Genomic DNA, 14,500 nt, shown 5'->3' with positions numbered 1-14,500 from the left:
ATCCTAAACCAGTGTGATTTTAGTACATCCCTAACCTAAGCTAGTATAAGTTAACGTATTGTATTCCCGGCTTGTGCAACGTAACTAGCGTATTGCCCTGCTTCTCCCCAGACCATCACCGGCAATATGTCCACCTTGACGCCCCCAATAGCGCTAGAGAACCCCAACCACCAGCACCGCGTCGACTACATCCAGGACGTGGCCTCGCAAAAGGACTTTGATTACCCAGAGGAGTTCTACGAGCACACTGAGATCCTGTGGAAGGACAAGGGCGTGCAGGCCTGTTATGAGCGAGCCAACGAGTACCAGCTCATAGACTGTGCTAAGTAGTGAGTACAACGATTATCGTGTGTTTGTGTAGTTTGTGTTGTGTTGTAATGTTTGTACGTCCATTTCATATAATTGTTTTATCCCATCCTTGTTTTGCATTCCTCCCAAGACTGCAGATTAATGAGTATAAAGATTACCATGTTTGTTTCTGTAGTGTATGTTCTGTAGTAATTTGTGTGGCGCATTCATAGTTGTTAATCCGTCTTCCTTAATGTCCTCTCATTGATTTTCATTTTTATCAGTGGAAGCCAATGGGCAGCAACGCATAGATTGTGCTACATAGTGAGTAGACTATGATATGGGTTTTTATTGGTCTCCCACTTTTGAACTTTTTTCAATATATGCTGGATCCTATCTTACACCTTCCTTAGGTGGGGGAAGAAAATGGTCAGGATAATGATGTGGTGGATGTTTGTTTTGTGATTTGTGTGCAGCCATATCGCAAAGTTGCTCTGTTTCTTGCATGTCTTGCACTTGTCCTATCACTGTGCCATGTATTGAGAATAAAGAGTTTGATTTGTGGTGTTTGTGTTTCTGCGGTAGTGTGCACCACTTCTTTTACAATTTGTTTTTGTCCTTGTCTTGCACTTCAGAGACTGTGCCAAGTAGTAAGTAGATATGTTGTGTGTTTGTATAGCCTGTGTTCTGATGTAATTTGTGCATCACTTTATTATTGCAGTGTGTGTGTGTGTGTGTGTGTGTGTGTGTGTGTGTGTGTGTGTGAGAGAGAGAGAGAGAGAGAGAGAGAGAGAGAGAGAGAGAGATCATTGAAAGCCAGTGACTACAAACTCAAACGTTTCCAAGTAGTAAGAGAGTTTGGTGCATGCATTGCTTCATTCAGTTGTCATTCTTCTACATCTTGCACTCCTTGATTTTACTTTTCAACATTGGAATCTGATGGTTACTGGTTCATTGACGATCAGGTAATGAGTAGAAAGATTTTGGTTTGTCTTTATTTGTATTATATACTGTAAGCAGCGTATGTTCTCATCTGCCTCATGTTCCAAAGTGGGATCAGAGACTTTGTTTCTAATGTATTTTGTGCGACCATTTTTCATATACTTCCAAGTCTTTCTTCTCCTATGTGGTCTTCACTTTACACTATTTCATCAGTAACAGCCAAAATATGGGAGTGGATGTTATTTCTGCCATTACTTCTTAACAATCAAGAAGTAACACCCTGTTCCATAGCGTATGACCAGTAGTGAGTACAAGATACTTTTTGGTTTCCTTTTCTTGTTGCAAGGTGTTGTATTTTTCCTTTGTGGTTTGTACTTCTTGTAGTTGATGTCATGATCTCCATCCCGTGGATGTTATAGAGCATACTTTATTCTGTGGATTGTTTGGATTAAAAGATGGACTTGAGAATACTGAATGGTGAATGAATGGATACAGTATGAGCCCATTTCACAAGGCATTCTATGGATAATTCTAGGTTCATGCATTTCTTTTGCTACTTCTGGATCCTACCCATCGCCTTTGTTATTAGGGACAGAGCGAAGCAGTTGGTAATGAAGTTGATGTTTTGCATTTTTTTTCTTTTGGCATCAGTCTTATGCTTGTGTTATCCAGCTCATGGTATGGAATATAGTCAGCTTAGTTCAGGCCTCTCATTACTGTCCATTCTTGACTTTCTTATCCCTGTGTCATCTAGCTTTTGTGTTCTTTTCTTCCCTTTGCCACACATTTTGCCCAGCTTGTAACCCTGTGTCATCACGTTTTGTAATCAGAGTACAGTACCTGGTGTTGTAACCGGCGTTGGTTTGTATGGTAGTCAGTCAGTCTTCTCTCTTTCTCCTTTCCTCGTTTTTTTTTTTTTTTTTTTTTTTTTTTTTTTTTTTTACTGAAGGTTTATAATTAATTTCTTCCTAAAAAAAAAAAAAAAAGTAAGGAGAAATAAGTGACGTCTAAGGTATGGGCAGGGAGTGAGGCAAGGGTGTGAGGTGTGGGTGGGGTGTGAGGTAAGTATCTGGTGTGAGGAATGAGTAGGGTATGAAGTAAGGGTCTGGTGTGAGGTATGGACAGGGTGTAAGGTAAGGGTCTGGTGTGAGGTGTGGGTGGGGTTTGAAGTAAGGATCTAGTGTGAGGTGTGGGTGGGGTTTGAGGTAAGGATCTAGTGTGAGGTGTGGGTGGGGTGTCAGGTAAGGGTGTGGTGTGAGGTGTGGGTGTGGTATGAGGTAAGGATCTAGTGTGTGGTAAGGATCCGGTGTGAGGTAAGGGTTTGGTGTTAGGTAAGGGTTATGTGATAGGTAAGGGTGGGGTGTAGGTGTGGGTGGCATGTCACGTAAGGGTAGGGTATGAAGTAAGGATGGGGTGTGAGGAAAGGATCTAGTGTGAGGTAAGGGTGGGGTGTGAGATAGGGATGGAGTGTGAGGAAAGAGTCTAGTGTGTGGTAAGGGTGGAGTGTTAGGTAAGGGTGGAGTGTGAGGAAATGGTCTTGTGTGAAGTAAGGGTGAGATATGAGGATAAGGTATAGTGTGAGGTAAGGATGCAGTGTGTGGTAAGGATTGGGTGTGGGGAAAGGGTCGTGTGAGGGTGGCATTTTAGGTTAACGGTGGAGTGTGAGGCAAGGGTGATATTTTTCTGTAAGGATGGAGTGTGAGGTAAAGGTGAGATTTTAGGTTCAGGGTGGGGTGTGAGAAGGGTGAGATGAAGATGTCGAAGAATGTACCGTTTGCTTGTAAGAGTGGAGTTCAAGGAATCTCTGTGAAAACATTCAAGTGTTTAAGTCGCAGTTAAAAAGTTAAGGTAATTTGAGGGAGGATTTGACTTCAAGGTCATTATAAGTGTTCCTAAATTGTATTAAAGGGTGAGGAATTAGGGTCAGTGGTTCATTTGTGTGTGATTGTGGGTGTGGGTGTGGGTGTGGGTGGGTATGTGTATAGCAGTACAGTATGTGTGCATGTGTAAGTATGTGTGTGTTTGGTTCCGGCGTCTATATGCACACCAAGTGAGTCAGGTGGTTAAAATTATCAGGCGTGGGATTGATGGCACCTATTTTGAGGCTCCATGCATCCACCTTACTGGCCCAGCTGGCAGTGGCGGAGGTGGTTGCAGGTGGGGGTCTTGTAGGTGCGAGGGGTGGTGGTGGGGTTGTTCGGTTGGGTTGAAGTTGAGGTGGGAATGGTGTTGGTGGGGGAGGGAGTGTAATAGTTGAAAGGTGGGTGTTGTGGGGTGAGGCTGGAATGTTTTCAGGCAGCTGGTGTGGGTTTGGAGGTGGAGTTCTGGAGTTTGGGTATGGGAGATATGGGTGGATGGGTGTAGATAGGAATTATGGGGCTGTGTAGGTGGATGCATATGGAGGTGGAATTGTGAGCAGTGTGCATGTAGAGTTGGAGTAAATGAGCAGTGTGCATGTGGAGGTGGAGTTAAGTGAGCAGTGTGCATGTGGAGTTGGAGTAAGTGAGCAGTGTGCATGTGGAGGTGGAGTTGAATGAGCAGTGTGCATGTGGAGGTGGAGTAAGTGAGCAGTGTGCATGTGGAGGTGGAGTAAGTGAGCTGTGTGCATGTGGAGGTGGAGTTAAGTGAGCAGTGTGGTTATGGTAGATTAGAACAGTGATAGGATGAAAGGTGGGTGGTGTAGGTGGGTGACTGTAAAAATGGAATTAAGCAGGTGGTGTGGGTGTCGAGCTGGGATAGAACAGTGAGAGGTTTAAAGATAGGTGGTGTGGGTGGGTGGATAGAGATGGTCTTTGAAGCTGCAGGTGTAAGGTGGGTGGTGTGGGCAGGAGAAGGTAGATATATGGTATGAGTGGGTTTGTGGGTGTAGATGTGGGTTTGTGGGTGGAGGTGGGGTTGTGAGTAGAGGTGGGGATACTGTAAGTGTGGGTTTGTAAGTGGATGTGTGGGTTTGTAGGTAGTGTCGGCTTGAAGTGAAGGTAAGGATATTGTATACTTGGTGTTAGTTTGTTGGTGATGTGGGTTTGTGTTTTAGATGGGGATAATGTAGGTGTGGGGATGATGTAGGTGGGTTTGTGGTAGGAATGGGGATAATGTAGGTGTGAGTTAGTGGGTGGAGGTGAGGATACTATAGCTTGGGACTGTGAGTGGAGGTGTGGGTTTGTGGGGGTGGAGGTGGGGATAATGTAGGTTTGCATTTGTGAGTAGAGGAGTGGTTTGTGGATGGAAGTGGGTGTAATGTAGGTGTGGGTTTGCGAGGAGTTGTGGGTTTGTGAGTGGAGATGGGCATCCTCTAAGTATTAGTGTGTGAGTGGAGGTGTGGATTTGTGGGTGGAGGCGGGGATACTGTAAGTATGGCTTTGTGAGTGGAGTAGGGATCCTGTATGTGTCGGTTTGTGAGTGGAGATGAGGATACTTTAGGTGTGGATGTGTGGGTTTGTGAATGGAGTAGGAGAGTTGGGGTGGTGTGAAGTAGGAAGTGTGGAGGTGGAGCTACAGTAGGTGTAAATAATGTATAATAGGAATGTTGGCAGTGTGGAGTAAGGTGGAGTGGGGGTGGAGTAGGGGTGGGAGTGGGAGTAGAATGGTGAGGTTAAAGTGTGGATGATTGTGTTGATAATGTATTGAGGAAAGAATGGTGAGTGGGTTTAAGTAGAACAGGTGTGGAGGTGCACGGTAAAAAGAGTGGAGTGGGATCAAGAGGGGTAGGTGTGAATGGGAAGGCTGTGTGTGTGTGTGTGTGTGTGTGTGTGTGTGTGTGTGTGTGTGTGTGTGTGTGTGTGTGTGTGTGTGTGTGTGTGTTTATAGGTGGGTGGAATTGTGCATTATATTGGTGGCGTTAAGTAGGGTTGTGTAGGTGGGTGGAGAAGGTTATAAACTAGATGACATTGGCTGTGTATAGTTGTGTGTGTGTATGTATGTGTGTGATATAAATGGTGTATGAAGTGATCGTGTGGTGAGTGGCCTATCGTACTTATAAAAGGTTGGGATGATATAGGTATTTATGGGCATGGAATGGATGTGAGTGAGATGCTGTGCCTGGAAGGACTGATGTGACGGTGGATATACATGGGTGTGGATTGCACTCATTTTGACCGGATGGTGTATGTTTATGTGAGTGAGCTTGATGAGTTGTGTGGAGGTGAGTTGTATGAATTTAAGTCTAGGTGATGGTGTGGTTGTGGGTGTGGGTGAGTGGATTTGGTTTTGTAGGTGAGTGAATTGCGGAGTTGTGTGGGTAGGTGGATTGGAGGGTTGCAGTGTGGATGGGTGGATTGGGGGTTTTGGAGTGTGGCTTGGTGGAATGCAAGGTTGTGTTAGTGTGGGTAGGTGGAATACAAGGTTGTGCGTGAGTGGGTGGATGAGGTGTGGGTGTGAATAGATGGAATGTGGGGTTGTGTAGTCGTAGATGAGTGAATTGTGAGATTGTGAGGGTGTGGGTGGGTGAACTGTGGGGATGTGTGGGTGCGGGTGGATGGAGTGTGGGGTTGTTCGGGTGGTTGGAAAATGTGATTATGTAGGTTGGTTGTATGGGTGTGGATGGGTGGATTGTGTGGGTGTAGATGGGTGGATTGTGTGGATGTAGATGGGTGGATTCTGTGGGTGTGGATGGGTGGATTGTGGAGTTGGGTGGGTGTGGATGGGTGGAATGTGAGGTTGTGTGGGTGTGGATGGGTGGAATGTGGGGTTGTGTGAGTTGGTGGAATGGGTATGTGTGTGTAAATTGTGGGGTTATATGGGTGTGGATTGTGTGGGTGTGGCTGAGTGACTTGTGGGGCTTTTTGGGTGGGTGGATTGTGAGCTTATGTGGGTGAGATTGTGGAGCTTTGTTCATTAGGGTGGATGGATTGTGGGGTTGTGTGGGTATGGGTGGATTATGGGGGTTGTGTGGGTATGGGTGGATTATGGGGTTGTGTGGGTATGGGTGGATTGTGGGGTTGTGCGGGTATGGGTGGATTATGGGGTTGTGCGGGTATGGGTGGATTGTGGGGTTGTTCGGGTGTGGGTGGATTGTGGGGTTGTGTGAGTATGGGTGGATTGTGGGGTTGTGTGGGTATGGGTGGAATGTGGGGTTGTGTGGGTATGGGTGGAATGTGGGGTTGTGTGGGTATGGGTGGAATGTGGGGTCGTGCGGGTATGGGTGGAATGTGGGGTCGTGCGGGTGTGGGTGGAATGTGGGGTTGTGTGGGTATGGGTGGAATGTGGGGTTGTGTGGATATGGGTGGATTGTGAGGTTGTGTGAGTATGGGTGGATTGTGGGGTTGTGTTGATGTGGTTGGATGGATTGTGAGATGGTGGTGTGGTTGGATGGATTGTGGCAGTATGAATGTTTACTTGTATTGTATGTGGTCTTGGTGCCCAGACCTTTGGAGGTATAAAGGGTGTGTGGATCTCTCTCTCTCTCTCTCTCTCTCGCTCTCTCTCTCTCTCTCTCTCTCTCTCTCTCTCTCTCTCTCTCTCTCATACGCACACACACACATAGGATGTGTAGATGGATGAAACTGTCTGAAAGTGTGTGTGTCAGGGTTGGCAAAAAAAAAATTTTTTTTTTTTGAAAAAGCCCAACCCACCTGGGTTTTTTCGTTTTTTTTTTTTTTTTTTTTTTTTTTTTCCACAAAATACCCCAAAAACCCCGGGCAAAAGGGGTTTTTTCAAAGTTTACTTTAAATTTAAATAAAATAATGTTTGCGCTCTACATAATTATGAATAGTCCAATAAAATCTTATTTTTCACACAGTTATTTGAATGAGGGAAATGAACACAATTATGTTTTGACCTGTTTGGCTGTTATCCTTGGGCTGCCTGCTACACAGCAAAACATGCTTCAACATGAGAAGCTTGAGAGCACTGCACAACTCATGAGCTGGCAAAGATCAGTGCATACTACACAATAGTAGAAGAAGGAGTCACTTGCCTTGCTACTCTCCTTTCTTTGGTAATTACATACTTGCATTTCTCAATCTTGTAAATAATTATTATTGAAAATTCTGTTGCATAAGTGATTTCACACATTATCTTAACAGTAATAATAGCTTTTGGTAACCAAATATCTAAGCCTGTAAAATACATCTGTTTTAAACAAAGCAACGTTTATGTTTCTATAGAATTATTAATATTTGGTAATGACATGAGACAACATATAGTATAAGTTAACTCCAGTAATGATTGCTGTTATATAACATATTTATCCCACTCCTTAATAAAACTAAAAACCATATGTATCAAAAACAATTTTACTCTTAATTTTAAAACTTTCAAAATTAGAGACAAGTAGTGCTGGCTGTAAAGTTTGTATTCACCAGATGAAAACCAAGGAAATTTACCATGAATTCAAGCTACATACTGTACTACTGTATTAGGATTCTTTTAACCCAGTCTTAAGCACAGGTGTCATGTTTACACTCATGTTGTAGAAAAGTGTGACCAAGGTATTAGTAAGAATGAAAAACTTAGAGTGTAAAATTTCTTGTTTAGTTCAGAGAACAGAAATATGCCTCGCACAGCTGGTTGTGGTCGAAAGAAAACAGTAAAGTGGGTAAAATAGTGGTTTTTTTCAAGTGAGTTTTACTGAAAAAACCCGGCTGGGTAAAACCGGGTTACCCACTTTGTTGCCAACCCTGGTGTGTGTGTGTGTATGGATGCATGAAAAGGACATACTGTACCAGTGAGCTCAGTTTGAGAGTGAAGGTAGATGTGAGGGTGAGTGCAGATGGAGTGTGTGTGTGTGTGTGTGTGTGTGTGTGTGTGTGTGTGTGTGTGTGTGTGTGTGTGTGTGAGAGAGAGAGAGAGAGAGAGAGAGAGAGAGAGAGATGAAAAAGCATGTTTAATTGTGCATGAGTGATAGACTGCTAATGGGTGGGTATACAGGGGGGTGGGTGTGAGAACATGCAAGACAGGGGGAATGTGAATGTGAGAGCATCGTAGGTGAGTGTGAGTGAGAGCATACAGGTGGGTGTTAGGTGTGACTGACTATAGTTACAGTAGGTGTGGATGTGGATGTAAGTGTGTGTGTGCAGGAGGATGTAGGTGTGAATATGCATGTAGTTGTAATTTGTGTGTGTGTGTGTGCGTGCGCGTGTGTGCGTGCGCGCGCGCAGGTGGGTACAAGTGTGAGAGTGTGTAGGTGGGTGTGAGTGTGAGTGTGCAGGTGGGTGTGAGTGTGAGTGTGTGCAAGACAGTGGTTCTGTTATACGCTCACAGCACACATGTTCTTTCCTTCTCAATAGAACTCTTGTTTCATCCACCACCCTCCACACGCCACCCTTCCGCCTCATCATTTCCTGTGCTCTCTCTCTCTCTCTCTCGGGTGTGTGAAAGAGACAGACAGAAGGGGGAGAGGAGGTTGAAATAGGCAGTGCTTCCTACCTTGCCGTGCGCTGTTAGAGTTAGGAGGCTGCTTGCAAAGAGGTTCCAATATAAAGAGATGGGAGACAGGGTCCAGCGTCTCCACTCTGTTCCCTTAGGCGCCTGTACCACACGCAGAGAATACGTGGGTACTGTCTTTTACCATTATATTGAAAGACTTTGAATGGTATTTTTGCGGATTCCCTGAAACTTAAGATTCATAATTTGTGTGTGTGTGTGCGTGCGTGTGTGTGTGTGTGTGTGTGTGTGTGTGTGTGTGTGTGTGTGTGTGTTAGTGATGTCTGTCGGCCCTTCAGCCCCCTTCCACTCCTCTCCCCCCCCCCTCTCATATCTCATTCACTGGACCTCTGCTCCCTCCCCTCCCCTCCCCTCCCCTCCCCTCCCCTCCTTTCCCCCCTTCCCTCCCCTACCCTCCTTTCCCCCCTTCCCTACCTTACCCTCCTTTCCCCCTCCCCTCCCCCCCTCTCTCTCTCTCTCTCTCTCTCTCTCTCTCTCTCTCTCTCTCTCTCAAACAGTCCCTCTTCCCTGAGTGGTATTATGTCAGCAGCATGCCTCAAGCAAGTACTCGAATCTTGAATGTAAAATCTTGCATTCCATATCTGGTTGGAATGCCTTAACCAACTAAACCACCCATTGCCCATTTGTCTATATTGTTACCACCCAGTGTTGTAAATGGTGCCCCAGGGCACAAGAAACCCTGTAACTTGTTTCTCATTGTTTGATTTACCTGCAGGTAGCACTAGATTATGAATTAATTTCATTCGGAGAAACTGAAGTGCTTAGCATGAATAAACCAGTAGAATATTTTTGGTCCATAATAAACAGGATTAAAGTTAATAACTGTGACTATGAATAGGATTTTGAAATTTAACTAGAGGGCTTCTAAGCCAAGGCAAGTCCATTAGTGTGCATTACAAGGTAGACAGGATTCTTGGGTTTGTAATTCGAAGTGCAGTAGAACAGCAGATGTACTATGACAGCTTTATCTTGCTTTGGTTTGACTACATCAGGAGTGTCGAGTTCATTTCTGATCACCCTTCTATAGGTTGGACAAGAGCCTTGCAGCCCTGTTGGGCCGCTTAGCAGACGCAGATTGTTCCACAGAAAGTCCCCAACATTTTCCACATATTGTAAAACCATAGTCAACAATTATGGGTCAAAACACTCCTTTAGAAAATTTCACCCTGACTCAGTTACGACCATCCTGCCAAGTTTCATTGAAATCCTTTTTCCATTTTTGGCTGCCGTACAACACACACACACACACACACACACACACACACACACACACACACACACACACACACACACACACACACACACACACACACACACACACACACACACACACACACGGTATGTAGACAAGCAATTTGCGGTCTTTTTGGGCCGCTCAGCACTTGTTCAGATTCTCAAATGAGAACCGTTTCTAAATGTGCTTCGCTTTGCTTGAAGCCAACGATTTATGCATTGAAACAAGAGCAATTGCTTTGCAGCCCGATAATTTGCTTCAGCAGAGGGAACAATTAGGGGTCAGAACACCTCATTAGAAGCTGAAATGGTCCCATCTGTGACCCAGCTGCAACCATCCCGCCAAGTTTTATTGATATTCCTTTTTTAGTTTCGGCTGTGCCCTCTTCCCCACAGTGGATTATAGTATATATATATATGATGATTTGCTTGAAAGTTTTTCTAGAAGGATGTTGAACAAATAAGGTTTAGAAATTTCCTGTATGAAGATAAGAGTAAACGATTTTTTTCCCCCTCATTCGGGAGAAGAGTAAGGTGACCTTTGATTGGGGTGTTAAAATAGTTGAAAGGTAATCGAATTTGGATTCATAAGTCTAGTATTAATCATGAGTATCCAGGAAAAATTATGCATAAACTAATGTAAATTCGACGAATTTTACTGTTGGAGGGAGCCACTGTAAATAAGATCTGTTCGCGGTTTGGGGATTAGAATGACAGATGTGTGGAATTAGTTGTCTGTGTCATTACTGCCAGTTTTGATAGAAGTTTTAAGAATAAACTTGGTAAATGAATGAGTACTGGTAGATAGAGAATATATATCTATATCTATATCTATCTATCTATCTATCTATCTATCTATATATATATATATATATATATATATATATATATATATATATATATATATATATATATATAACTGGTCTCAAGGGTAACCTGTGATCAGAGTTTGGTAATACTAGTTAAACTGATGCTTTTAGAAGAACATCCTGTAAGATCCATTTATTACTCCACATTCATCCTTCATGATTTGCTCTAGTAACGTAAGTTCTTTTTCCACTTCAGTTGGAAGCTGGAATTGGAACATACTAAGAAGCTGATTTGATAGTGAATTAATGTAGCAGTTTACTTTGGGGTGTTGGTTGGTGCTAGTTTGAAGTGTAGGTTAAACATGGATGTGACTGGAAAGGATTGTGTCTAAGATTTATCCTGATCATTAAAGCACTCAGAACAGAATGGGAGTGGTACTTTTGTTTTCAGTTCAGGTTTTAATATGGTATTGCATGTTTTCATCATTAGTATATAAATATTCATGCCTTATTAAAATTGTTATTTCTCTGCATTTTCTTGCTATTTTTTTCTGAAGTTTTGTTGGATGAAGGAGGGAAGGAGGAACTATAGTCTAGTCATACACTTGGATATTAGCTACCTATTATGGTCAGACTGGCCGACTGTAGTTATCCTTTTTGTATGTTCTCCCCTTCGCTTTACTTTTCTTGTTCCCTTCCTATCACCCTTCACCCTCACTCTCTTATCTTCATTCTTGCTGCATTTCTTTACTACTCTCTTCCCTTCCATTTCCCTATCCTTCGAGTCTGTCCTTTCCCTATCCATCCCTTCCTTTCCCTGCTTCTCTTTTCTCCTCCCTCTGCCAACCCATCTTCCCTGTTCTCCTCCTTTCCCTCCACTCCCTCTCTGTTCCCTTCCTTTCCTTTCCCTTCTCACTGACCCTTTCTCCCTCCTGATTACTGTTCTTTCCTTCTCCTCCTCTCCCCTTTCCCCTTTCCCCCTCCCCCTCCCCCTCCCATCTTTCACTTTCCATCACCCTCTTGCTGAATGTTTCCTTCCCTCCTATTTCTCCTTCTATGTACCTTTCCCAGTTTCTCCCATTCCTCCTCCTCCACATCATTCCAACCCCCTGTCTCTTCCTCACTACCTCTCCCTTTCTTCCTTAACCCACCCTTCCCCGTCCTCAGTTCTCCTGCTCCTCTTTCCCCTCACCCCTTATCTCTTTCCATCCCATCCCCTCCTCTTCAGCATCCTCTCCCTCTTCTATCCACCTTTTTTGCTTTCCTTTCCTCAGCCCCTCCCTTTTCTCTTCTCCCCACCTCTCTTCTCTCACCTCCCCACATCCCTCTTTCACTCCCTCTCCCCGTCCCCCCTCCCTTTCCTCCTCTCCTCCCTTCATCTTATTCCCCCTCCCATTCCTCCTCCTCCTTCTCCTCTTCCATCCCAGTGGCCACTTTCAATTCCGTAGCACCCTCACACAGTGGCCTGACTGTTGAGAGATTCCTCTCCCCCCTCTCTCTCTCTCTCTCTCTCTCTCTCTCTCTCACACACACACACACACACACACACACACACACACACACACAACCCAGACTCCTGTGATTTCCCCTTGTTGTCTAATAAAATAATATGACATAAGCTGGAATGGAATGCAATATCTGAGTTGTTGTGGCTATGAGAGCATTGCGATGCTAAGCTGAATGCAGTAGTACTATCTAGTAGGCCTATTACCTGGGTTGTCATACAAGAGAAGACATGACCAAGAGAGTGTTAATGGGAGACTATTTTGGTAATTTTAGTGCTGGCACATCTGGAAGATGCTCTAAGTGGTGGGTTCAAGCCCTACTGATTTCCACTAATTTTGTGGGGTGGGTGCTCACAAGCTAACGCCTTGTCAGCATCAGTTGAATAATTGGACCTACGTTATACTACTGTACTATTTACTTCAGCTCTCCTCTGTTTCACCATCTGTGGCTTGTATCTGTCCTACTGTCCTTCAGACCTCCCTGTGACTTTAATTTAAGAGAGGGTTAACAGTGGTTGATACACAACTCAGCACTATATGAAATGGTCTAAGTTTGCCCTATTTTTTCTCTCCTGATTTTTTCAGTCTACTTACCTCATTAAATTTCTTGAAGTGGGAAATAGGGTAATTGATGATCAAGACTTGTTCCATCCTAGTAGTTTTTCTCTTGTGTCTTTTGTAAACTTAATTGCTTATTACTGTATCTTTCCTTTTATTTTTCCTGCTTTCCTTATCGTGTGAACTGTATTGATGTTATTGTTTTAATGCCTTTTGTAGGTAGGTGGAGGTGCCCATCATCCACCTACTTAGTGTAGCAGTACTCTATTTAGGGTAGCTCTACACTGAGTGGCAAGCCAAGTGATTTCCTGTAAACCAGGAAATCATTTACAACAGTGGGTAGTAACCATATAACCAACCAACACATGCTTCCTACATGACAGCTAGTGGGTTGGCAGAGGGTTAGTGCCCCTCCCTGGAAAACAAGAACAAGAATCCTCGGACCAGGACAGACCATCAGGTGATGACAAAGGACCGAACAGAGGACATGGTACGGATTGTGACATGGAATGTGAGATGTGCAAATGAAGAAGTGAAAGAGAGAGAGGTTGTCCAGGTTCTTGAGGATGCAAAAGTGCATGTATGTGGAATAACTGAGACAAAATAGAAAGGTGAAACTGTGAGAGAATGGGAGTATGGATGAGGTATATGGGCAGGAGCAGGTGAGAATGAGGGCAAAAGAAGGAGTGTGTATTGCTGTGTTTAACAGATGGAAGGAGAATATAAGAGAATATGGATCCGTTGGATCAAGAATTGTGTAGGTAAGGTTGAAAGTTGGACTACAAATGTGGGCAATTGTGTGTGTATGGCCAACACAAGATCCTGCAAGTAGAGTGAAAGAAGAGTTCTGGACAAATGTGGAAATGGGCATGGAAAAGTTTGAAAGGAATGAGAGAGTATTTTTGATTGGAGATATGAATGGAAAAGTAGTGAATGTGAAGGTGGATGGAGTAGTTGGTGAGAAGGTTGTGCCTTCAGAAGTGGATGAGAATGGCAGTGTTCTAGTGGACATTCGAGCAGGGAGGGGGTTGGTGATAGCCAATACCATCTTTAGGCACAAAATGATCCACAGGTATACGTGGCGAGTGATGAGAAAGGAGGGGTGGTGAACTAAATGAATGGAAGGCAATAATTGATTATATTTGTGTGGATGATAGAATGAGAAGGTGTGTAATGGATGCAAGAGCATACAGAGTTTGGGGGAGTAGACTTCTGACCACCACTTGATGATGGTGAAAATCAAGGTTCAAATGAAGTGGAGGAAGAAGCGAAGGGAAGGACAGGAGGAAGTAGTCCATACAAGGAGGGTGGAAAGGTTCCAAGAGGCTGGAAAAAAGACAGAATATAAGAGAGGAGCGATTGGGTAAATATGATTTGGAGCAGATGGGGGACGTGGAAGGTGTGTGCAAGATATTCACAGAAGAAATATGTGCAGCATGTGATGTGTGTGGGGTGAAGAAAAGACAAAAGGGAGTGCAAGGAACAGCACAGTGGAATGAAGTGGTGAGACAGGCTTTGGTGCAAAAGAAGAAAGCATATGGTGAGTGGATGAGAAACAGGTGTGGAGAAAGTTGAGAGACAGAAGAGAGAGCTATATGTAGAGAAGAAGAGAGTGGTGAAAAGATTGTAAGAGAGAGTAAGAAGAGGGTGGATGAGGAATTTGAAAGGAATTTGAGTGTCAAGTGGAGGGAGTGTAAGAAAATGTTCTGGCAAGAGGTAAAGAGAGTTAGACAGGGTGATAAAGAAGTAAGTCAGGGAGTGAAAGATAAAAATGGTATATAT

The 14,500-nt window shown here is 44.0% G+C and overlaps 1 protein-coding gene across 2 annotated transcripts in view; it reads left to right on the top strand.

Moving 5' to 3' along the window:
• The window catches only part of Galphas (G protein alpha s subunit), a 140,524-nt gene that overhangs the window by 81,338 nt on the left and 44,686 nt on the right, over positions 1 to 14,500 (top strand). For both annotated transcript variants that reach the window (XM_080272773.1, XM_080272774.1), the window contains exon 4: positions 112 to 329. In XM_080272773.1, the coding sequence (XP_080128899.1) occupies positions 112 to 329 (218 nt within the window). The remainder of the gene's footprint in view (positions 1 to 111; positions 330 to 14,500) is intronic.

The sequence above is a fragment of the Coenobita brevimanus genome, chromosome 51, assembly GCF_032717465.1.
Source record: "Coenobita brevimanus isolate Jiangsu-jjx chromosome 51, ASM3271746v2, whole genome shotgun sequence".
In the NCBI taxonomy this organism is placed as follows: Eukaryota; Metazoa; Arthropoda; class Malacostraca; order Decapoda; family Coenobitidae; genus Coenobita; species Coenobita brevimanus.
The sequence above is the reverse complement of the archived record's forward strand: the minus strand, read 5'-3'. Positions and strand labels throughout refer to the sequence as shown.